This window comes from Gopherus flavomarginatus, chromosome 10, assembly GCF_025201925.1.
Source record: "Gopherus flavomarginatus isolate rGopFla2 chromosome 10, rGopFla2.mat.asm, whole genome shotgun sequence".
Lineage (NCBI taxonomy): Eukaryota > Metazoa > Chordata > Testudines > Testudinidae > Gopherus > Gopherus flavomarginatus.
Window position 1 is genome coordinate 44,606,743 of NC_066626.1, and position 26,409 is coordinate 44,633,151.

The 26,409-nt window shown below is 41.6% G+C and overlaps 1 protein-coding gene across 2 annotated transcripts in view; it reads right to left on the reverse strand.

The window, feature by feature from the left end:
* Positions 1-26,409, reverse strand: part of CERS6 (ceramide synthase 6) — a 222,737-nt gene that overhangs the window by 30,047 nt on the left and 166,281 nt on the right. For both annotated transcript variants that reach the window (XM_050916286.1, XM_050916285.1), the window contains exons 5-6: positions 23,341-23,391; positions 19,547-19,639 (exon numbers count right to left, since the gene is read on the reverse strand). In XM_050916286.1, the coding sequence (XP_050772243.1) occupies positions 19,547-19,639; positions 23,341-23,391 (144 nt within the window). The remainder of the gene's footprint in view (positions 1-19,546; positions 19,640-23,340; positions 23,392-26,409) is intronic.

The window sequence follows — 26,409 nt, forward strand, 5'->3', positions numbered from 1 at the left end:
CTCTTAGCACTGAGGATCCCATTTCTAATATTTTTAAGAAACTGCTTCTTCTCTCTCATCCCACATGCTGTCACTGGGTGAAGTAGCCCTTTAAAGGAATCAGCTGATGCTGTGATGCTAAGGCTTGGGTGACAGCTTGAAGATCAACTAGTCTTCTTAAGAGCCAGCAAGTATCTCAGCTGCTGGTGAGAACTGCAGGAGGAAGGAAGGCTCCTACAGGAGGCTTGGGATCAGGGGACAGAACTCAGTTATGTGACTCCCAGGTAGATGGCTGGTGGAGTGTAATCTGGCAAGCAGCAGGCTAGAGGAAAGGCTCACCTTGACTCCTAGGCAGATGGCCTAAGGAGTGCAAAAGCTACGGGGAGTAGATAGGCTTCTGCAGAAGACCCCAGATCAAGGCAAAAGGTCTTGACTGAGATGTTGAACTTGAGTTAAATAAGTTTTATTTTGAGGAAATAAAAGCAACACTCTGAAGAATAGCACTGGGATTGTGTGGTGAGAGAGTGTTCTTTGGTGCATGGGCCGGTAAGACAGCCTGCAGGCTTACACATGCTAATACCAGTGTCAGTGAGAATGCAGGCACTTTTCAGATCCCGTCATCTCTCAAGTCTCCATGGATCTCTAAGGGACCTGGACCCCAATTTGATAAATCCTCTGCTCCAGTGGCCTGTATTTGGCCACCTCAACAAATACAGCAGCTTCCAGTTCAGGCCAATAGTATATGCCCAGTTGTGATATGGATAGGTTCTACCAGTGCACCTCCCATTCTCAATTGCTCAATCTCTCGATTGAGAAAAAGGAAGAGAACATGAGTGCAAAGGAGTCCAAGGTTAATATAGTAGGATAAACCACCTCACCTCCTCTGCTTGGAAAGTTCTCCCTTTTTCTTTATAAAATTATAAATATTTTATTTCCTTTTCCAAACAAGAAGCCCTAATTCTCCATTGCCTGGCATCTTGTGCCATCATTTATAGGTGTGCAAAGTGATATTACATTCACTTTGCACAGGTATAAATGACCAGAGAAGGAACAGAGGGGAGAATCTGACCCATATAACAGAGCAGAAAACAGAACCCAAGGAGCCTGATTCTCGTCACCTGCTCTGAAAAAACATCATGACGTTGGCTCACACAGAAGCAATGACATCAGTGCTAGCATTTGCTTTTTGTAGATTCCAGGCATGACCATGACTTCATTCCACTATTAATTGCAAGGAAAGCAAAGAGTAAAATATGACAACACATTGTCCCTTTGGGCATATGAATTTTGTTTGTACCTTACAGTACAAGTACAGAATGATATAAAAAATCTGCAGCACATTCTTGCTTGAGAATTCTCCAGAGTATTAACAATGAGAGGATACCACTCCCCACTCTCCACTTTACTGGAAAACATTAACAAGTGCTCTGGATGTCACAACATCTAGAACTGGATATCACTAGCAAGTCAACCATGAGGGTAAAAAAGAATGCTAAAACCAGACATTTCTGTTGTAGTTGATAATTGTCTTGGGAGGAAGATATACAAGCTTGAATTATTTATGGATTTTTTTCAAACATGATGGTCCCTGACATTAAGGCTGCTGACTGGAGCACAGTGAAATATATTTTGCAGTCATCTCAAAATACTGCCTTAATTTCAATTTCTTAAGAAAACAGAACACAAAGTAAGAAAAGCAGGATTAAATGTTGCTTCACATTCCAAGGGTCTTAATGATCAAAATAGAGAAAAATGGTCTCTCTCAAATTCAGTACCAGTCCAGATATTTATGGCCATCCAACTGAAAATTTAAGCCTTCTGTAATCAAAATAGTGAAGCTTTTACCTTTCCCCCAAACATTAGAAAAGGCATGGCTAGGAAAATAATGTGGTCTCTGAGGTTTCCACATTGACCTATCGTGCCTTGTTTCCTTACATGTTGCCATTACCTGTGGTACGGAACTGATGTGAATTTACAGCCAAGGGCAATTAAATTAGTATGCAGGGGTAAGCCAAGCAGCAAATCTTCTCTGCTTTTGTAGCTGCCACATCCATGCTTGTACAAATACTAGATTTTTTAGTCTCCTTTTGGAAGTTTTTAAGGAGTTCTTGACCATTTGTACTGTGTGTCAGAGGCCTTAAGATTCTTGAGCAATCATTCTTTATTTATTGTCTACTTATGGATTAGCTGTACAGTGGACTACTTCCTTCATGTAATTCACTGTCTCTTTTAAAGTTTTATCTGTTTTATTCTCTTTTCATAGTATATAAAAAGTACCACAAGATGATTGGAATGGGACCTTGGATTTGTGGCAAGGTCAGATCCCCATTCCCAATTAAAGTACCACAGTGTTGGCCAAGCCAGTGTTTGATCTGCCAGCAGAATCTGCTAGCAGGAAATCCGCTCACCCTCTGCAAAATACAGACACTATGGGGAACATTCAAAATACATCAATGGTCGCTATGCCCCTCTCTTAGATCTAGAGGCCACAAGAGTAGAACAACTCTAGGCCATGAGTGGGGAGATTGTAGGGATGAGCTCATATCCAAAAAGCAAAATCTGGATGGCATCAGAGATTGACAATCTAAGAAGAAGAAAAAATGAAGCATATTAAGAACATCTGAAATCTGAACATAGCACTGAGCAGAATAAAATAACAAATACAGACATCTCAACAAGGAACTAGGATGAATGGTCAAAAAGGTGAAGAAAAACTGACTTGAGAGATGAAGAGCTTGAAAAACACTTTCAAAAATGTAATTCAAGATGGCTTTTTCAGAGAGTTAGATTACTATCAAAGTTAACACCTGTAACAATTCAGCTAAGTGATGCTCAGTGGAATTATATAGTAGATAAAGGTCAAAAGCTTAAAATGTGGAAAGAATATTTTCATCAGCTATTGAATGCAAATAGTTGAGTTGACCAGGCTGTTCTTGAGGACACCAATTACGAAGGCAACAACGAAAAACAACTACAAACATCAAATGGCACCAACTATAATGGTGTGGCCATGTTGCTAGAATGCCCCAGACCAACTGCCTAAAATTCTTCTCTGTGGAAGAGTGGATGTTGAAAGAGGCCATGGACATTCAAGGACAAGTGGTATATGGTATAACCACCCAGACAATCGCCAACAGACTCAAATGGCAACTCAAAGCAGACGTGGATGGAAGCTGCTCATAACCTTAGCTCTACTCACCCTTGACATTGCAAAAAGGAGATGATAATGATTATATTATACATATTCTATGGGGCTTTTTGGATCCCTTACTCTATAGGTCAAATTGTACCATCATTTACATGCAAACAAAAGCCTGATAATTGAGGATGCAGAATCTGTAAGGGCAGGATTTGGAGCTGTATTTGCTTCTATATTTGTGATTTTAAACTTCTTCAAAAATGTTAACTAACAAAATAGTTTGTGTCCTTTGTAGAACTGATCCAACACATCACAGAGAATATATTTTTGCAGAATGTTCTCAAGGGAGGGACCTTCCTCTCTGGAATTTGCTTCCCTGTTGGTCAGACAGAATGTAAGCCCAGGGATTTTTAGGATTCCTATGCAAAGCTCACTTGTGAATTCCAGCCCTTCCCTGGTTGGTGAGTGGAGGTTGAGAGGAGGTTGTGACTGGGGGAGTTCATTTTATTTGGAATTTATTGTATAATAGCTTGTACCATGCACACACACAGAACCTTTCTGGAGGGATATTTATAAATAAGTAAATAAAATAATATTTTAACACCAAAAGATAGTTTTTAAATTGTGTATATAAAAAACCGTTTATATTCAATAAGGCACTCTGGAAGTGAATTGTACTGTGTGAAATTGTGGCATACTGAGTCAGAGGGTCATTCATTAGTGAAACTGAGCAGACTTTTCACATAACCTTCCCAAAAGTTCATTCAAATACTTTGTATTTCATCATGTCAGACTGTTTCTTTCCTTTAAAAGGTCATGAGGTTTCCAAAGAAGCCTTCTAAAGTTATGTTTGAGGTGTCTCAGACATAGGACAGCAACAATGTGGTGAATTAAAACAAAGCAAACAAAATATATTGACGGAGCCAGAGGATATTTCCTACTGGATTATTGATGGAATTTTCCAAAGTGCCTAAGTGACTGGGGAGCTCACATACCACTGAAAGTCAATAGGACTTCTGCTCCTTTGTCATCAGGATGTTCTGGAAAATTCGACCCTCTATTTAGCTTGTTCCATTAATATTAATTAATATAGGATTTTTGTCTGTTTGTTTGTTTTTTGGCATGTGGCGAAGGAAACTCACCTAGTTTCAAGGCTTCAACCATAACAGTTCCATTCTAGTCACCCAAGCTTCACAAGATCAGCACAACTTGCATTTTTTTCTCTCTGAGACTAAACACATCACTGTGATTCTTCCTCCTTTCACAAAGGCATGCAGAAAGAGTTCCAAGGTCTAACTATAGACATTGTGGAGCAGATTGCTAATGAAATATGATTATAAGCTTTCCATAAACATAAACACACCATGCAGGGTAATTAGCAGCTAGGTTTTTTTTGAATGAATGGAGAGGATCTAGGCACTGCTAAGCCACCTGAAAACATATACAATTTGTAATCACTAAAGTACAATTTGCACACTCTTTCGTTGATCTGGGAAAGCATGGATTGAGGTAGCAATTTTACAAAATCCCTTAAACTGACCTCAATAAATAATATTTATCTCAAAATACACTTCTGCCATGCTACCAACAAACACATGCATAAACTTCACTGATTCAAAACTAACTGATGCCCTCTGACAGCCACAAGTTTCTTAACAGATCTGGTTTTCCTCTTACAGTTTGTGCCCTTCAGAAGAGGAATCTGGGAAGCAGCACAGATGTGTAAAAATCATAACTCAGTTGCAGTCTTTGTAAACTGAAAACACCTTAAGATTAGAAAATTATTACAGCGACATCAGTAAAAGCTTATGATCAAACATGCCATTATGAAATTATAAATGTTAATCTACCCTGTTTCATTGCCTTAACTGAATGCTGATGCTATGTAGTGAGCAAAAGAGTTAGATTTTTGTCCATCTCTTTTCAATCACACACAGATAATTTGATGGAATGTGTAACAAACAAATAAAACCAAAACAGGTATTTGAAAATCAGCAATCCCACGGAAAGTCATTTTCAAGTCATGAATTTCCTGTATGGGAGGAATAAAGTAGAGATGGAAATAGTGAGTGCATTTCTCTCAAGATGCACAAAGTGAAAGACCAGTGTTGGAATGATGCCAGTGCTGAGCACCAGCACTTTAAATAAGGAGTTCTAGCACCAGTCATTGCAAGAGGTCAGACAAAATGAAAGTGGGCAGCTGACTTCCAGCAGGGACTCAGACAGCAGAAATAACTGCCAAGCCATTTCTAATCACTCTGGACTATGACACCATTGTTGTGGCATTAAAAACTTCTTAGAAAGGGATCCGAACTTACACAAGGAATTAATTTTCTCACTGTTAAAAAAAATAGCAACAGATTTCTCAGGCTGAGACATGGAAATCTGCCACCTATAAATGTCCATGAAGTACTCCAATAATGTCCTGTATTGGGTGGCAAACTTCACCTTCCTTCTAGCCAAACAGCAGCTTAGTTAAATGGGTTAAGACACAGATGAGCTGTTTGTAGATTCTATCTTCTAATATTCATTAGTGTGAAAGTAGAATGAATTATATAGTAAGAATAGAAAGGATTAAAGAAATGTTGTCTGTACCTTTAAGCAAAGTTGTTGGAATGTTGCAACCAGGTGTCAGGAATACAGACATTAACATAGAACAATTGCACCGTTTAAGGGCAATTGGTGAAGCATTAGCCTTAGATCGATAACAGTTAGTAAGGAAATAGGATATGCATGCTGCGCCCCAGGTGAATTTTACTGTTTTGATTTCTTTGTCCCTTTGTCTAAATTCCCGCTCTTTTATCTGTATATATAAGACTGTTTGGGCCTTGCATGGCCACTCACATATTCTGAATGTTATTGGCGGAGCGCTGCGCTAATAAACAGAGTGGTCTGACAAATTGTGAGTCCTGATTCTAACTTTGACAATTTGGAGGTTCCACCGAGATGGCAACCGTCTTCACTGGGGCTGTGTGATTCCTGACTGTTTTTGTAGGATGACCGTGGCAGCCGGCACCTGGGCATTTGGCCCAAGCGATCCTCCACTAAAGCGGAAAGGCGCATAGCCACAGTGAGGTCTACGCCATCGAACCTGTTGGTTCCCACTCTGTTCTGGTAGGAATCCCGGGATCTGACATCAGGAATCTGGTCAGGTAATTATTTCTGTGTTTTGTCCGGACTGAGGACTGTCCTGTCTCTGTGTCTATCTGTCCTCTTGTGGAGTGTTTGAGTCTGGTGCCGTCTCTGTCTGGGGATCGGCCGACCAAGGGGTTCCTGTCCCCGTGGTCTGAGTGAGTGAAATCTGCACAATTGCAGCCGCACCACACCTTGGGTAAAACCCTTAGTGTGAAAGCAAGGGCAATTGAGGCAGTAGCCTGTGGGCTCCTTTTGTGTGTTGCAGCAGGCATCGCTCTGACGAACCTGAATTTCCTTCTTGTGTGATTGGTGTGTGAAGTCCTCCTGTATTGGTAAACAGACGTCTAAGTCAGGACAGTTCCCTAAATGAACGCCGGCTCATTTTATGTATTTAGGATGGGTCCAGACTCCTGTAAAAAGGGTCCAGACTCCTGTAAATTTCTGGGAAAATGGTCTAGGCTAACTCAGGGGGATCCCAAAACTCAGTGGCCACTGTTAAAATCTTGGAACAAAGACTGAGTGGACGTCTTAAAAGACAAACTCGGCCAACCTAAAACTAAATTTGCTAAAGGAGAGGTTAATTGTTTCATGCAGTGGTGGCAAGAGGCAAATCATAGGTGGACAAAATCAAAACTGGCCTCTCACTTATTCAAATAATAAGTTAAAAGCTTTATTAAAAGCCTCCTCTCCCAGCACTAGACCGAGCGCTCCCCTTTACCCCGTTCCCCAAACCCCGGATCGATCCAAACCCCTTCATACTCCCATCTCATTGTAAAAAGGACAAAAAGTCCCTTGTTCTGTTCCCCTTTGTTGTCTGCCTCAGAAACTGATTCTTTATAGTGTCCCACTACCAATTCAGCAAGGCTGGGGGCGGGGGGGAGCTCCTCAACTAGCTCCCACCCTTCCTGGTCCCTTTCCTTGAACATTTCTTTCAAAATTGTGAAGTGACCACAATAGCACTCACAAACGGTTCATTGGAGGAAGAAAAAAAAAAAAAAAAAAGCAGGATCGGGCCCAGAAAAGCAGGCAAGCAACAGATAAAGAAACTGAAAAACAGGTTGAAAGCCCTAAGGGAATAGTGTTAGAAGTAAGAAAAGCAGTAAGTGCAGGCATGAACCCCTGGAACAATACCTAAAATGGTGAAATCTGAGGTGATAAAGGTGTCATTTTGGAACATTAACAAGTGATTTAAGTAAAGAGAGTGAAAAGTTAACTCTACAGAGGCTGGAGAAAATTAAGCAGTTAAACTTTGTAAAAATGTTAAAAAAGGACCATGTTAGAGAGAGAGAATTCTTGGTTTCTTTGCAGCCATTCTGAAGGGAAATGGGCCCTTTTCCAGAAGAGTGCCTGTAAATAATCCATATATATATACAGCTATGTAAAAACAAAACAGTTTAAAGGAATGTTAAGGAAAAGAAAATGTGTATGTATCTATGTCTGTGAAAATATGTAAAGTTCTAAGAATCTAAACCAGCACATCTGGTTTGTAAAACTACTGTTTTGTAGGTGTAAGATAAATTGATTGTTTTTGTTTTTAATGCCACTAAAAATTCATTTGACTCTTTAATTCAAAGTTGCAAAACTGACAGACCTTTTTGCAAGACACAGGTAATTAGTGTTGTTTGGCTTTGGGATTTAGCATTTAATCCTTAAGGGGTAACTTGTTTCTTTACAAAAATTAAAATGTTTTTAAATAAAGACCAAGTCATGGCTGCAATAGGGCAGTCAAAATCAGGAGAATAGGCAGAGATTCTGGAGTCTGTTTGTTTGTTTGGTTTGGTTTTTTTGTAACAATAGCAGATAAGAGCTGTAGTGAAAGAATAAGAAATTAACAGTGACCCTCTGAAGCAACAGCAGAGGTGAGGTGCACAAAACAAAAAGAAGCAATATTAAAAACACTGAGCCTTAAAAATGGCTCTGTGGAATCAGACTTGTCACTTTGATAAGAATACATAAAAACTCTGTAAGAACAAAAGAAACAGTTATACCTTATGTAAAAATTAATATGGCTAATGTTTTTAAAAAGTTATAGTATAGAAAAAATGTGCATTTCCCATAGGACATGTGCAGCGTATATTGTAGAAAGGGATGTAAAAAAAAAATGCAAATGAAACATGCTGCTGAATTAAAATCCTATTAGGGCTCCAAAAAGAGCCGCAATAGGCTGTGTTTTCTTTTTCAGATCCCTGTGTGTTAAGACAGAGTCTCTGAGCTCTGCTGATGGCTTTGAATCCAAAAGCCAAGCCTGTATTGATGCAAATTACCTAACTGATAAAGAAAGGTGAGAACTGCCAGCACAAACGAAGCTGCAAATAAAGAACATACCTGGTCAGCACACAAACTGCCTACATAAAAGGCATGGTATAACAAGATACCTTTTATAGATTTGATGCTAATGTTACTGTTAATATTAAACATTAAAATAACTTTAATGTTAGTAAGTACCCCTGTAACAACTTGTAGTGTGTATCATTTTTGAAAAAAATCCTTTAAAGTAATATGGTACTGATGCTTCTCAGCTATTACCTGTAAATAAACTTAAAGCTTAACGCAGCAGGAAAAACATTACAAACTTGGTCTGCTATATAAAAGGCAAAACTTAAGGTACACCACCTCATGAATTTAATAACTAAACAGTGGAATAATTTTTGCATAACCCTTAAAATGTAGAAGCCATTAAAACCTGGCCTGCCTATAAAAAAAAAAAAAAAAAAAAACTGCAGGAAAATATGGGGTAATTCCTCTGTTTTGCCTGCAGTCAGGAAGGGTATTTGTAAAAGAATGGAATCTTTAAGCAATAATCAATGCCACCCCAAAACGGGTAGAAAAATGTTCTTTTTGTCTTTCAGATAATCCAAAGTACTGTATAATGGACTATGTGTATGTGTTAATTCTTGGGGAAAAGTGTTTAAAAAGTGTTAGCAACCCACCAGAAGAGAAATGTAAATGTAATGTAAGTACTGTGTTTACCAATAATCACATTTACTATTTGCCACAACAACAACAACAAAAGAGTCTCAGCTTACTGTAAGCACTGATTTATCTGAGTTCTCTATCAATCTTGGCATTGAATGGCAAACAATTACCAATCATCTGTTAAAAGGTAAAAAGGTGACATGGGTCCTAAATAAATAAATAAATAAAACAATGTGGAAAACTGGGCTATTCATATTATACACGCAAATGGGGACATGTTAAAAATTGCCACTGCATAAAAGCATAACAGCTTACCATTGGTATAACATTTTCTGGATGGTCTCCCACAACTACTGGCATACTAATATTACTACCCTAATTGTTTTTGGTTTTACATTGTATGTGTTTAATTAAAATGTTTAAAATGTGCTGGTGGATAAAACAAATGTATGTAAAGCTAAAGCCACAGGCCCAAATCAGCTCCCAGTATTTTCTATTACGTGGACTAAATAAGAAGTGACACTGGCGATTAATAATCTTAGTGTCAAAAGGGGGATATGTAGGAGCAGGATTTTATAATATCCCATAAGAATTAAAGTATAATTTGATTTCATCCTGCTAGTCACTATTTTTAAATAGCAGAAAGAAATGACCCCCTGGGACTATAAGATTCTGTTTTCCCATATGCATTACAAATTGGGCCCTCTCTAACTCTTTGTTTCAAGATTTAGGTAGTAAGAGACAGGATTCTCTATTGTGTCTGTGTTAAGTAAATTAGAGAAACATTGAAGGCCTGGGTCTCAATGTAAATTGTCTTAGTTATCAATTGTAAAACTTAGCAAGGTTTAATTTGCAATGGTTTTTTTTTTGTTCAATATAAAATACTACTGTTTGTATTCTCAAATCTATTTGTGTGAATGAGGAATGTATGCATCAGGAAAAGATAAGGTGTGAAGGCCATTGTTACAGCGAGTCAAGGGACGGCTGTTAAACTGTCTGGCATCTCAGAGTGGATCCATGCTTCGCAGTGTAAGAATGCACAGACCCCAGTGAACCAATCATCACCTCAGGACCACGCAGAGTCAATTTTTTTTACTCCAGAAGAAGACGTAGAGAAACAGCCTGCAATACCTTACAATCTACGCTCTCGTAAGGGTTGCCAGAAGCAGATGACTACATAAAGCAAGGCCCAAGAAGAAGCAGTAGTGAGCCGAGTGCCTGCTGCCTGGTGGACATAAAACTGTGACTGCAGTTCCCTCAGTTAAGGTTGTCAGAACCAGAAGGGCCCTGCCTCCAACATGCGCCTCTGGTGGTGCCTGTTCTTCGGCTGCTGGTATCTCAAGGTCTGGGGAGTCCACAATGACAATTCTTTTATCCAGCAGCAAGTGTGGATAGCTCAGACCCTTATTATTTCTAAATGCTGGGTCTGCAGCCACATCCCAGCCCACTCTCAAACTGGTGTTCCTGTCCTGGCTATCCCACTCAATTCCCCAGACCTCACTGGAGGACCTTGTCCGTTTAACATAATATGGAACAGTCATGACACCTGGGAAGAGGCTATTGGCAGTTCCTTTATCCCACTTGGGGGAGCAATACACCAGGCAAAAAAAGGCTCCTAAGTAGTTAAATAATGGCAAATAAAACCAGAGAAAGTTTAAGAGCCCTGAGCAAAGAAACAGGGGCGATCGGACAGGTGGCCCTCCAGAACCATCAGGCATTGGACATAGTGCTGACGGCCAAAGGAGGGACCTGTGCTCTCACTGGAAAACAATGTTGTGTGTTTATACAATACCAATGAGGTAATAGATCGCTATAGCCACTTAGAACAAATCGCACATCTTCCTCATGAAGAGCTGAGTTCTTTATGGCTAAGTAACCTGTTCAATTTCTCTGGCATAGGAAACTGGTTGTTTCAGGGAGCCCTAACTATCCTGTTTGGAATCTTAATGATTTTTGTATGCTTTCAGTTAATCTCCTGTTGTATCCAGAATTGTGTCACCCAGATGACTGCCCCAAAACAGAGTGCTAATATGATGATTTTGAATATCACTGATGAACAAAGAGATAAGGAATGGTTAATTTGTGGAACCCAGTAATTGTTGGTCATGGCGTACGCCTGACCAAAAGGAGGGATTGTGAAAGTAGAATGAATTATATAGTAAGAATAGAAAGGATTAAAGAAATGTTGTCTGTACCTTTAAGCAAAGTTGTTGGAATGTTGCAACCAGGTGTCAGGAATACAGACATTAACATAGAACAATTGCACCGTTTAAGGGCAATTGGTGAAGCATTAGCCTTAGATCGATAACAGTTAGTAAGGAAATAGGATATGCATGCTGCGCCCCAGGTGAATTTTACTGTTTTGATTTCTTTGTCCCTTTGTCTAAATTCCTGCTCTTTTATCTGTATATATAAGACTGTTTGGGCCTTGCATGGCCACTCACATATTCTGAATGTTATTGGCGGAGCGCTGCGCTAATAAACAGAGTAGTCTGACAAATTGTGAGTCCTGATTCTAACTTTGACATTAGCTACCCCTTATAAACGTAGCAGTCACAAAAAGTGACAGTATGAACAGCAGTTATAGGTCACAGAATCCCAGAACAACGCATTAGAAAATGCAATACCAAATTCGCTATGCACAGGATGTTTCCCATTGGCTTGTTTCTTAGTGAGACTTTTTTATTTAGTGGTCGAACTATTTCACAAGATTTTGACACTGTAGTCTTTGATAATTGAATATTCAAATAGTAGTGACATCACAACTAATCAATACTCACTTGATGGTATTTCTTCTGTATATGAGGATCAACAGTGTATATATCACAACTCACACTATGGGCCTGACCCCTCTCTCACCACTTTTACACCAGTGTGATTCCCATTGGCTTTAGCAGATTAACACCTGATTTACACCAAGTTAGTGGAGTCCGAGGCTCAGCATGTAATCATTTGGGAACAGAAAATTGACATGATGTTGGTGTATATGCAGTAACTGATGCAAGATATTTCCCTTGTAGATCTCAGGGTTTAAATGCTATTAACTTCATTTTTGGTCTTCAGCATCTGTTTAAGAACTGTTTGCTCATTTGCCTTTTTTCATAAAGTTATCTTGCTCTCAATTACACTCATGCCAGTTCATTGATTCCAGTGGAAGTGTAACTTAAGAGCAAAATTTGGACCTGAATCTATACAATTAGAAGCCACAAGTGGGAAGGCTCTTCAGCATCCTAAGACCAGAGAGGATCTTCGAAGTTCATACCACAATAGTTTAATATCACTCACGGGTCGCTGGTAATGCACAGGACAAAAATAGCAGCTCAAGATCTGGGCGCAGGCCAGGGTGACCAAAACTCAGTCAGACACATAGAAAATAAGCAAAGTTTAAATGTCCCACCCCCAAAGGACAAACAGAAAAGCATGGCGGGGAGGGAGTGAAAGCATTGAGCTGCAGTCCTTCATTGTGGCTGGCCTTTGCTGTATATTGCAAGCTCAGCAACGCAGGAACCTGGCCTGCTTACATGTCTGTAAAGTCCATTCACACCTACACTGCCACAGGGAAAGGTTTGATATCCACAAGCACACACAAACTTAAATAAACAGAATAGTCAATTTTATCCATGTAAATTGTGTGCCAAAGCCTGCATTCCAGACATCAATAGAAGTTTTGCCCAAGTAAGTATATAGGGCCTGATGCAAAGCCTACTAAAGTCAATGAAACTTTTTTCACTGACTTCAAATGAATGGGACCCATAAATTGTACAACCAACAGAAAGGAGAACCACTCACAGCATTCCACTCCATAAGGCAGTTCCAGGTGCAAGAAGGCTGCATGAGGGAAAATTCTGCCTCCCTCTGAGACTCTCTCCATGCAACAGTGTGGGGCCAGAGAATGGATGTGCCCAGAGGGAAGCAGCTCCGCTAGTTCTCTGTAGCCTGGAGCATGAGAAGCTAGATCTCAACCTGACCCCTCAGGAGAGACCTGGCCTTTGTGCTATGGACAGGTTTTGGCCTAGAGTGAGAGCTTCAGGAATGGACTCTGTTTGCGGGCACAGCATCCAAAACAGCAAGCAGTAATTGAAAGGTTAGATACTCAGCCAGTCAATCTGTGTATGCAAATATCTATCTGTCTGATCAAATGTGACAACTCTCTGAGGGTATGTCTACCCTAAGAAATTAGGTCGAATTTATAGAAGTCTATTTTTAGGAAGCGATTTTATACAGTCGATTTTGTGTGTCCCCACTAAGTGCATTAAGTCGATGGAGTGCGTCCACAGTACCACGGCTAGCGTCGACTTTCAGAGCATTGTATTGTGGGTAACTCTCCCGCAGTCTCCGCTGCCCATTGGAATTAATGGGTGGTTTTGGATACATGTCGTCAGTTGCCCCTCCCTCCGTAAAAGCAAAGGCAGACAACCGTTTTGTGCCTTTTTTCCGTGCAGATGCCACACTGCTTTCAGCAGACTGTGCAGTAGGACTGCTAACCGTCATCATCCAACCACCGCTTCCGCTGCAACTCTGCTCTCCTGGTGCCATCAATCCACCTCACAGGTCCTCTCATTGTTCTTCATAAATATCTATTCTCGTGCCATCCCATCATCATCCACCGCTTCCACTGTAACTCTGCTCTCCGGCTCGTGTCTCGATAGTAAATTTCTCCATGTTGTCTGTCATGGGCTCCTGGGAATGTGTGTTCTTCCTTGGCAAATGTGCGCAGTGCTAATCGTCATCCTCCACCGCTTCCACTGCAATTCTGCTCTCCTGGTGCCATGAATCCACCTTGCAGGTCCTTTCATCGTTCAGTATAAATATCTATTCTCGTGGCATCCGTCATCATCTGCCGCTTCCGCTGCATCTCTGCTCTCCTGCAGACACCATACCACGGCAAGCATGGAGCCCGCTCAGCTCACCGCTGCTGCTGTGAGCATTGTAAACACCTCACGCATTATCCTGCAGTATGTTCAGAACCAGAACCTGCAAAAGCAGGTGAGGAGGCGACGACAGCGCGATCACGATAGTGATGAGGACATGGACACAGATTTCTCTTAAAGCACGGGCCCTGGCAATTTGGACATCATGGTGGTAATGGGGCAGGTTTGTGCCATGGAACGCTGATTTTGGACCCGGGAAACAAGCACAGACTGGTGGGACTGCATAGTGTTGCAGGTCTGGGATGATTCCCAGTGGCTGCGAAACTTTTGCAAAAATAAGGGCACTTTCATGGAACTTTGTGACTTGCTTTCCCCTGCCCTGAAGAGCAAGAATACCAAAATGAGAGCAGCTCTCACAGTTGAGCAGTGAGTGGCGATAGCCCTTTGGAAGCCTGCAATATCAGACAGCTACCGGTCAGTCAGGAATCAATTTGGAGTGGGTAAATGTACTGTGGGGGCTGTTGTGATCTAAGCAGCCAAAGTAATCACTGAGCTACTGCTATCAAGGGTAGTGACTCTGGGAAATGTGCAGGTCATAGTGGATGGCTTTGCTGCAATGGGATTCCCTAACTGTGGTGGGGCGATAGACAGAACCCATATCCCTATCTTGGAAGCGGACCACCTTGGCAGCCAGTACATAAACCGCAAGGGGTACTTTTCAATGGTGCTGCAAGCACTGGTGGATCACAAGGGACATTTCACTGACATCAACGTGGGTTGGCCGGGAAAGGTATATGATGCTTGCATCTTCAGGAACTCTGGTCTGTTTGAACAGCTGCAGGAAGGGACTTACTTCCCAAACCAGAAAATAACTGTTGGGGACGCTGAAATGCCTATAGTTATCCTCGGGGACCCAGCCTACCCCTTAATGCCATGGCTGATGAAGCCATACACAGGCAGCCTGGACAGTAGTAAGGAGCTGTTTAACTACAGGCTGAGCAAGTGCAGAATGGTGGTAGAATGTGCATTTGGATGTTTAAAAGTGCGCTGGCGCAGTTTACTGACTTAGTTAGACCTCAGTGAAACCAATATTCCCATTGTTATTACTGCTTGCTGTGCACTCCACAATATCTGTGAGAGTAAGCAGGAGACATTTATGGCAGAGTGGGAGGTTGAGGCAAATTGCCTGGCTGCTGATTACATGCAGCCAGACAGCAGGGCGATTAGAAGAGCACAGCAGGGTGCGCTGCGCATCAGAGAAGCTTTGAAAACCAGTTTCATGACTGGCCAGGCTACGGTGTGACAGTTCTGTTTGCTTCTCCTTGATGAAAACCTGCCCCCTTGGTTCACTCTACTTCCCTGTAAGCCAATTGCCCTCCCCCCTTCACTCACTGCTTGCAGAGGCAATAAAGTCATTATTGTTTCAAAATCAAGCATTCTTTTTTAATTCATCACATAAATAGGGGGATAACTGCCAAGGTAGCCTGGGAGGGGTGGGGGAGCAGGGAAGCATTGGGTGGGGTGGCGGCTGAAGGGAGGAGGGAAGGACAAGGCCACATTGCACTTCAAAACTTACTGAATGCCAGCCTTCTGTTGCTTGGGCAGTCCTCTGGGGTGGAGTGGTTGGGTGCCCGGAGTGCCCCACCCTCAGGTTCTTAGGCATCTGGGTGAGGAGGCTATGGAACTTGGGGAGGAGGGTGGGCAGTTACACAGGGGCAGCAGTGGCGGTCTGTGCTCCTGCTGCTTTTCCTGCAGCTCCACCAGATGCCAGAGCATATCAGTTTGATCCCCCAGTAGCTCAGCATTGCATTTTTCCTCCTCTCATCACGCTGCCGCCATCTCTCATCTTGCTCCCCACACCTCTCTTCTTGCTCCCGCCACCTCTCATCTCGCTCCCGCCACCTCTCATCTCATCCCTCCAGTCCTCGCGTTCATTTTCTGCTTTCCTGGACTCTGACATTGTTTGCCTCCACACATTCTGCTGAGCTCTTTCAGTGTGGGAGGACGGCATGAGCTCAGAGAACATTTCATGGTGAGTGCATTTTTTTCGCCTTCTTATCTGCACTAGCCTCTGGGATGGAGATGATGGGAGAGCGTTGAAACATTTGCAGCTGCGGGAAGAAAAAAAGGGAGAGCAGTATTTAAAAAGACAAATTTTAGAGAACAAAGGGTAGACTGTTTCACAGTGAACCAAGCTGTTAACATTACATAGCACATGTGCTTTCGGTACAAGGTTGCACTTTGCCTCTTTTATTGAGGGCCTGCTGGTTTGGTGTGAGAGATCACACATGCTGGGCTGGGCAACAGAATTTGGCTTGCAGGCAGCCATGGTAAGCCACAGTCTTTCCGCTTCTTCAACCTTCATAACATGGTTTCAAACAGCAGCGCCCTCCTTTCCCATACTAAGCACCCGTTGGGTGGCCATTTAAAAGGAGGGGCTGTACTGGCCGCAAATGTATCCCAAGTCTTCAAGGCAAATTAATCATTAAACATGCTTGCTTTTAAACCATGCATTATATTTACAAAGGTACACTCACCAGAGGTGCCTTCTCTGGCTTCATGGTCCGTGAGCCCACCTTGGGAGGGTTGGGAGGGTATTGACTCCAGGGTGATACAGTTCCTGGCTGTCGGGGAGTATGGTTTCTCCGCTTGTGTGCTGTCCTCATCCTCCTCCACATCTTCATATTTCTAGTCCCCCAAATTCTCATCCCTGTTTCATGAGACTCTCCCCTTGCAGGTGTCCACAGACAGGGGTGGGGTAGTGGTAGAGGCCCCCCCTAGAGTTGCATGCAGCTCATCATAGAAGCAGCATGTCTGGGGCTCTGACCCGGAGCAGCCGTTTGCCTTTTTGGTTTTTTGGTAGGCTTGCCCAAGCTCTTTAATTTTCATGCAGCACTGCTGCAGGTCCCTGTGTAGCCTCTGTCCATCATGCCCTTGGAGATTTTTTCAAATATTTTGGCATTTCATCTTTTGGAATGGAGTTCTGATAGCATGGATTCATCTCTCCAGACAGCAATCAGATCCAGTACCTCCCGTTCGGTCCATGCTGGAGCTCTTTTGCAATTCTGGGACTGCATGGTCACCTGTGCTGATGAGCTCACCACGCTGGCCAAACAAGAAATGAAATTCAAAAGTTCCCGGGCTTTTGCTGTGTACCTGGCTAGTGCATCTGAGTTGAAAGTGCTGTCCAGAGCAGTCACAATGAAGCACTCTGGAATAGTTCCCAGAGGCCAATACCATTGAATTGCATCCTCACTACCCCAAATTCAACCCGGCGAGGTTGATTTCAGCACTAATCCCCGTGTCGGGGAGGAGTACAGAATAGATTTTAAGAGCCCTTTAATCAACAAAAATGGCTGCGTCGTGTGGACGGGTGTAGGGTTAAATTGATCGAATGCTGCTAAATTTGACCTAAACTTGTAGTGTAGACCAGGGCTGAGTCATGCGAGAAATGGTCACTTTATTTGCCCCCAAGAGGTTTCAAATTAGGAAAGTTTTGGAACATCTCAATGGACCTTTTGAGAGCTCCTTTTTAACACTGTTAGATACTGTTCAGTACTTTCCCACTTTTTATACAATCAAAGATGTTAGCAGGCATTTTAAAAAATGCACCCATGTCAGCATTCCATAGTTTTGCCATTATGACACTCCTCCCCCCCAAAGGTGCACAGAGAAGGTGGAATAAAGATATAACTGAGCAGTATATAAGGCTAAATACATGCAGTGGGACTGCTTAGATATAATGACACGTCTGCAGGAATAACCTGAATGATACTGTCACACTGCTGCAGAGATTTGGTATTGGTTTTCATGTTTGCGAATGGTTGCGTCTTGCCTGCTACTGCTGCTTACACGTATCGTATTTGGATTGAATTCTTCTCTGCTGTGAGACCCCTCTGCTGAGCCACGTTTCTCTACACTTCTGTTGCAGGATCAGTAAAGTTGTATTGATTTCAAGCCAGTGACTGATTGCATAAGTAGCGACTGTAAGCAGATTGGGCACTTGGAGCAAACAGACTGATATGTCTGTGTCAACTGTTCTGTTTATACTGTATGATCTAATAAAGGTTTGAGATTTTGGGACATTTCCTTGGGCCTCCTGCTTCTGGAGAGAAACTTTGCAGATGCTGGAAAGGGACTATTTTCCTTGCTGAAAAAAACACAGACCAAGATTCCCAGTAGTACACTGTGGTTCCAGGGGGAGGATTCATTTTCTTGAGGACACTCTTTATTCTCCACTTTGTTTCCCAGAAATATGGTCTTGTCAGAATTAACTGCCCTATTAAACAGGGGGATTAACTACCTCATTAAACAATTTTCTTTTAAAAATATGAGTTAGGCTGCGATCATTTAATTAAAGACTGTGTCAAAAGGGGGATGGGCAACCTTAATACAGACATTTTGTTACTTTTCAGTGCTTGACTTTGCAAACTAAATCAAGTTATTTGAACAGTTTTTTTTAAATGTAATTTCCTTATTCTTTTAAAGAAAAGAAACAAAAATAAATTCTATCCTATGCAACTTTAACACGTTACAATAATCCGAAGTACAGCATTAACATTGTGTTTTAGACCATTACTGTAGAATACAGCACAGGGTTTTTATTGCTGTTCTTTTTGGTTTTGTTATGGATTATCATTGTGCAAATCTTGCTGCCTGCTGGAGGAGGAAGAAGGGAAAACAAAATGGAGCAGGCCGCCATTGGCACTGTTCAATAGTGTTCTCATATGGACAGCCAGCACGGACAATGTGGTGCTGCAAAGTTATAGGTTTCTGGTTAAAAGCCCACCTGCTTTGTATAACAGGCAAGTTCCCAGATGATGACTTAAAGATGGACACATTGGGAATGGATTTATTTCACAGTCTATACAGTTTCCTAACTTCAAAATTTCATTTTCCCCTCATTACACAGAAAATAAAAGAGACTGGGTGTTGTTTCGCACATCTGGTTAGTTACAGCTATACACAAAAGATCTGAAGCTTCTTGAGGTTTTCATCTGTAAAGGAAAGATTGATACTGTAGTATTAATTTAATATCAGATACATTTATATGCCTTCATCTTGTCTTTACAGGGGGATGAACTCAAAGTTCTCATGAAGCTGACCACAGATGTTCTAGTAAATTCACAGCAGTATCTAGCTCTGACACGGATGCTCTTATCACATCATGTCAAGTGAGTACACCACAGTTCGCTGATCCTCAAGAGACAACACAATTTCTGATGTGAGAATAGCAGATTATCAATTGACATCGTGCCCTTTGCTACTGAATATTAGATTACTGTGGGCTGCTTCAACAAGGTGCAGAAAATGGCACATCCCACTGCCCAGGAACAGAATGATGTGCCCACTTTAACATGAGTATCACAAAGTGAACATCTACAATAGCTTGCAAATGGAACTAAAGTGTCTAGCACAGTACATAGCGACAGGGTTGCATGCTACCCAAGAGTCAAGGAAAGTGTGTGCACAGCCCTTGACAAGTTTTTACACTGATTGTTCTTACCTTTCTTTTGATGTCAGTGAACTGAGAAAACATTAAGGACCAATAGAATGACAATTCGACTATGTAGTAGTAATGAAGGTCAGGCATCAGTGGCTGAAAGAAGAAGGTTTAAAAAGGTTGAGAAAGTAATTCGCTTTATAAACACAAAACTCCACAAAGAGAGGGGAAATTGCAGTCTGGCTAAGGCGTAATCTTCCTGTCTCGGACAGTTCTGACGGGTGCCTGTTCCAAGCTCTATAGCTCTGTGAGAAGCCCCTCCTCATATCTTACTTACACTTCTCCTCTTTGATATTTAGATCCTGAGAACTGAGCTATACCCTTTCCCTGCAATGCCAATAAGCCAGGCCCTAGTTCTTTAGGTACCTGGAGCAGAAACGTTTCTGGACCATTTTGAATCCAACACTTCTCTCATATGCAGCAAAGGAATGTTTGGTTATACAATTGTCTCCCGTTGGGTTCCAAATCAGCTGCAACCAATTTAGAGCATACCAAAAGCTGCAGATGCACAGTGAACTGGGAAGAAATGGGTCCAGTAAACAGTCTTACTTACCTCTGTGTGTTGGCACCACGGTGGGATGAAAGTAGTGCTGTCAACATCACCATGATGAAAGTTATATCCATCTTTCTAATGTAATTTATTTTTAAGGGGTCTAAAAATGACCTATGAACATGCTATCTTTTGGAGGACAGGAAGCAATTTGTATAGATTAAATCCATTCAGATCCCTTTGGCCTACAACATAGAAAAAAGCAGGGCCCATATCCTTACCTGCAGCCAAGGAGTGCTTGCCACAGCTGAGAAGGGCAGAAGTGTAAAGGGGCTTTAAGTCTGGTCCCAGACATAAATTAGAGCAGACTGGGGGCTACTCTAAGTTACATTCAGCCATGCCCATTTCCTGCTCATCATGTCCCCTACATCAATGACAGGGAGGAGTTCTGGGATAGATGTTACTGCATTTTTATGCCAGAGTCACCAGGTTTAGACCAGCTTTGCATTGGAGGACCACCCAAAGTTGTTGAAGAGCAGGGCAAAATCTGTCCTACATGTGTAGTTTTGATCATTTCTATTCTATAACACTAACAGATTTCTTCTTTTACAATCTTTTCCTGTCAATAAATCTTTATTTTCATGTATTTCTTAATATTTAGAAAACCTTCCTTAGGTGCCCAGCCAATGCTTTGGGATAATTGTTTTTCCTGCTTTGTAAAATACAATAAATATTTTTCAAAGTGCTCACATTTACTGTGGGTTTTTTTTAAAGTTTCAGCTATGTGAATCAGACAATACAAAAACTCAATTGTTGCCATCACCAGGTCTGCGTGCTCATTTTTAAACAATCTTTTCTAGCTTTTTATTTATTTGCTTAGCTTTTAATGTAATGCCGGTAAAAGGCGCCTGGTTGATAATCCTAGAATCCAAAGGCATGGCGAGTTGGATAGTAAGCTCTCCCCAGTTTCCCCACCAATGAAGGAACAATCCATAAGTGATAAAGGGTAGTTCATTCTCTCTGGCCCATTCAGTCCTTGTCTGGTCTGCTGACATTGCCAGTAAGGGGGTTGATTAGCGGCAGTTTTTAAAACTTAATTCTAGTATATGAACTAAAAAGGAAGCTGGAATTACAGTCAAAATCCCCAAAGAATTTACAAGGAAAATTTGTATTAGAAGAATTTTTAGGATAGTTGGTTGTTCTCTATTGATAAGTTTTTCTGAACCCAAGAATCAAGATAATTCGGGTGGTGAGAACCCCCACACTGTGAGGATGTGCCAGTTTTCATCTCATAACACATGCACAACAAAAGCAGAGAACTTGACCAGTTCCAATGTTAGTTCCTGATCCTTAACTTCTATAGTGCATAAAGTGAGGATTTGGGCATTAGCAAACCAAGTGAATGCAGAATCACCCACTTGTCTATATCTATATAGAGTTGTGTTGGATTTCTGGAATGCCATGTTGAATAATTCATGTGAGTCACAGCATGATTAGAACTTTTATCCGTTTAGAAAACAAAGAAAACAAACAAAACCCCCGCAAACACAACCTTGATTTGAGCCCAACACATATTTTTTCTCCTGGACAATGACTGTTTTTGTTTTGTGATTTGCGATCTATCAAAACTCTTTCTCTGGCACTGGACCTTCTCTTTGTCTGCTGCTTGTCTCTATAGAATCTCACAGGTCTCTACTAGTATTCAAAGAGTACAACTAATTTTCTCAGTAACAAAGGGCAACCTCGCTGTCCTGATCATAAGCTTAGCAAATATTCACGCTCATTAGCCAATCATACTGATTCTTTCTTCAGAAGCAGATTTTCTTATATATGTAATATGCAGTTTACAAACATGTCTTGACATTTTAGACTTCTCAGACTGCAAACTCTTAAACTGTTTTCTCTTAGACTTTTGGGTACTAATTATCACTTAGGGCCCCTTATTACAAGGGACATTCCTTATTTTTTCATCTCTGCACAACAAGATTGGGAGTTGCTGAGTGCTGCAAAGAGCAGCAAGAAATACCCTGGCGAAGTATGTGAATACTGTTTATGAGAATACTACTACTACTATCAGGAGGAGGAGTGGGGCAGGAGTGCTAAGAAAACAGTCCCTTATTTCTGAAATACAATGTTGGCAACCCTACTTATGGGTTTGTACGTCTTGAACAATGGACCCCTGATCCTTGCTGGGGGTTTTGAGTACTGCTGTTACACAAGTAAAGATGAAAAACAACATTTGGGGCTAAACAGATGACTGTTTGGAGGCTTTCTGAAAATCTGGAATTTAGATGGGTAGAAATGCTGCAAAACAAAAACACAACCACAAGATACCGCAAGTCTTGAAGCCTGCATCGTTAGGTGATATTGGTGATGTTTGATACCTGATTTTAAAAAAAAATATTATATATCATGACAATGGATTTACGTTTAAAAGCATTAAGAAGACAGATGAGGCATAAGGAAATGGTTGCTCTGAAACTGGCAATTAGTTCCAAACATAATTTTGCTCTCACTCAAACAGCTGTGAAATCCCCAGGGCTCTCTAATTGTAGCCTGATGCTTATTTACATTCTTCTGTAATCTTGCAAGCATGATACTTTTGTGATGAGATAAATGCAAACTGGTATTGCATAAAAATACATATCCATTAAGCTGAACTTTCCGAAATGGTTGCCAATGCCAACTCCTAACCACATATGCACAATGACATTTTTCTCTAATGAACTCTCTAATTAACAATATTGTTTAAAATGTAATAGATATTGATTAACTGATGCTCCCAACACCTCTGAGTGGTAGGTAAGTATTATTAGCTCTCTGAGTACATCTACACAACAATTAAACACTTGAACCTGGCCTGGGCCAGCTGACTTGGGCTCATGGGGCTTGGGCTGTGAGGGTGTAAAATTGCTGTGTAAATGTTCAGCCTCAGGCTGAGCTCTGGGACTCACGAGTGGGGAGTGTTTTCAAGGCTGGGTTTCCCACACTTTGAATACGAGGAGGTATCTCCTCCCACCATGCGTACATTTCGTTCAGGGGGGATTTTTGTCCCCCAGACATACTGTCTTTCTGCCAGTTATCGCTGATACACTTTTTCCTCAACAGGAGGGACGGGTATATTTCCTTCTCTGAGGATGCCGCTCATATTGCTCCTCCATGACTCAGACAATAGGGGAAGCGAAATGGTGTTTGTTGGGCAGTCTGATAAAGCTAATCAACATTTGCATAAAATGCGGGATTTGCATAGTAAAAACAACTTCTCAATGAGCTTGTATATTTATTTCTATATAACAGGATGACTTACCTGATACGGATATCCATTCCAGCACTGCCTTGTGTTCCAGAGCCAGGGAGTCTTAAAGAAACAAAACAAAGGGGTATGTTAATCGTTGTGAAATGAAACAACGCAGTCCTCGGCAGTTAAGATGTAAATGGTTAATATTGTTCAGAGACTAACTCTTGAGAGCTGCTGAACATTTGTATGTCCTCCCACTGGAGTCAATAGGCACAGAGAGTGAGTGCTAGACTCCTCAAAGTTGTGTGTCCCATATTAGAACAACCCACTCTGATGTTCTGTACATCATGGGAACACCCTACACCCCCATGTTCATCCTTATAAAATGACTGTGTGGTATCCAATGCAAAGTTTGTCATGTTGAATGTCTTCGGAAGGCTCATGATGCACTGAGCATTGTTGTTATAGTAATGTTATAGTAATTATTGTTACAGTAATGTTATAGGTTACAATTTCATATATATAGTTATGAGGCTGAAAATGTGTCCTCATGGCTTAAAGCAAGCCCAGGAAAAAACTCTCCAAAAGCAGAGGGGCAGTTTACACCCCATCAGGGCATGTATGGGACAAACCCAGCTCAGCCTCAGAGGAACAAAGGACACTGGCCCAGGCAACAACAAAGGATCTGTTGGACTCTCGAGTGAGTCACTGCCCTTCCTTTGGTCAGTTTGGGACTACGATGAGGTAACGCTCACCTGACTCTGAAGGGAGTGGGGGGCAAAGCCAAGAGGGAAGAAAGGACATGATAAAAGGGAGAGATCTTTGCCATTCTCTTCCTCTCTCTTCCACTTACATCTACAGATACCATACCAAGCGACTGAAGCACTGATCAAAGGGGAGAGCCTGACTGAAGGGCAACCAGCCAGCCCGTGGTGAGAAGCATCTATGTTTGTAAGGGCACTGAAAGCGTTAAGATCAGCTTAGAATGCATTTTGCTTTTATTTCATTTGACCAAATCTGACTTGTTATGCTTTGACTTATAATCACTTAACATTTATCTTTGCAGTTAATAAATCTGTTTGTATATTCTACCTGAAGCAGTGCATTTGGTTTGAAGCGTGTCAGAGACTCTCCTCGGGATAACAAGTCTGGTACATATCAATTTCTTTGTTAAATTGACAAACTCATATAAGCTTGCAGCATCCAGTGGCATAACTGGTCACTGCACGATGGAGGTTCCTAAGGTTGTGTCTGGGACCAGAGATATTGGCTAGTGTCATTCAATTGCACAAACCAAGGAGCAGTTTACATGCCAGAGGCTGTGCGTGAACAGCCCAGGAGTGGGGGTTCTCACAGCAGAGCAGGGTAAGGCTGGCTCCCAGAGTCAAGGATTGGAGTGATCTAGCAGATCACCAGTCTAGACAACACCAGAGGGGAGCGTCACACCCACTCATTCATAAAGAGTTTGACTTGTTCAGGTAAGATTTTTGCGCACTATGTTCTAAAAACAGCACACTGTAAATTCAGTCATTCTTACAGCTTGTGCACAAGTGACAAGATCTCGAGTCACACTCTCAGCAACACAACTAATAAATACCTAGCTCTTATACAGCATTTTTTATCAGTAGCTCTCAAAGTGCTTTACAAAGGAGATCAATATAATTACCCTCATTTTACAGATGCGGAAACTGAGGCACAGGGCGGTGCAATGACTTCCCCAGAGTTACCCAACAGGTCAGTGGCAGAGCCAGGAATAGAAGTCAGGTCCCCTAAATCTCACTCCAGTACTCTATTCACAAGGACACACTGTCTAATGGCCCTGTTGGCCTCAGATTGTCAAAATGTTTAGTCAGAATTGCTTCAGCATAGGTTGCTGTTCAGTCCAATTCCAGTCAATCCTAGGAAAGGGGATTATTTCTTCCACCTCCACCCTGACTGTCCTGCCTCCCCCATGGAGATCAAATCAAGTCCCTACAAGCCTGGTTTTGGTTATCATTGTCCTAAAGGATAGAGGTTGCCATCATACCTAATATTCTGCTTGCAGTGATCTCCTAAGGCAAAAAGAATGCTAAGTGAGAGAAACTAAATGTAGTGTGTAAAATACCAACTGACTTTTCCATTGAAAAAGGCCAATCCAAAGAATTCAGAAAGACGTGACAAGAAGGTTCTTGTGGAGGTGCATCACTGCTGTTCTTAATTTGATTTCTGGCTATTTGTACAAGATTTATGTGACTATTTATCCCCCAATTTTTCATGAAAGAATAGAACAGGGAAGTTTCCTTAAATGTCAGTAAATCTATTCTTTCAGCAGGTTTATTACTTTGTTCAGTTCAGAAGGGATTTCAGCGTGTTGCAGCACTGATAAAAATAGCAGCCAAGGCCAGATCATCTTATATTTATTACCAGCTAGAGAAAGAGTTTTTCCTCTCTTGAAGAGGTTATTTAAACTGGTATCCCAAAGAGTTGCACCCTGCCTCTCTGCTTCTTTAATGTCTATTATGGTATACCTATGATTTGCAAAATACATGGCAAAACATCAACTTTCAATTTTTTCACACCACACACCAGGAAGAAAAATGTGCTATCAGTTGTCCCAGAACCAGTGCCCACCCAAAACAGCAACTTGGAGGGCTAGAGTAGGCTTTTGCAGATACTGTGGGCACAAGAATGCCTAGTGTTCCAACATGCTACCGTAACTCAAAATTAACAGTCAATGGCACTGCTTCCCTAAAGAAGAAAGTTCAAGATGGCAGCTGACAGGAAAACTATGCCGGCGAAGCAATTCTATACAACAAAATGGCAGGTGAGTCAGTCAGAGCCCTTTCTCCAGCAAGAACTTTATCTCTTGGATACAGAAAACCCGATAAGCACCAAATACTCAGCTCTACATTTCTTATCCATATATACAGCCCAGAGTTCAGAGACAAGACTTCACCCCTGTGGTCCCTCCCTTTCTGGAATTCCTGCTTTTGGGGCCATAAATGGAGCACTTCTGAGCACGAGTTGCCAGTAATTCATTGTTTGCCAAGGACAAGGTATCTGTACCCTTTGGCAGAGACATTGGGAACAGGTATTTATTTTAAAAATCCTACTTGAACAGTGATGCTGACTTCAGAAAACTTCTTCCCAAGTACCATG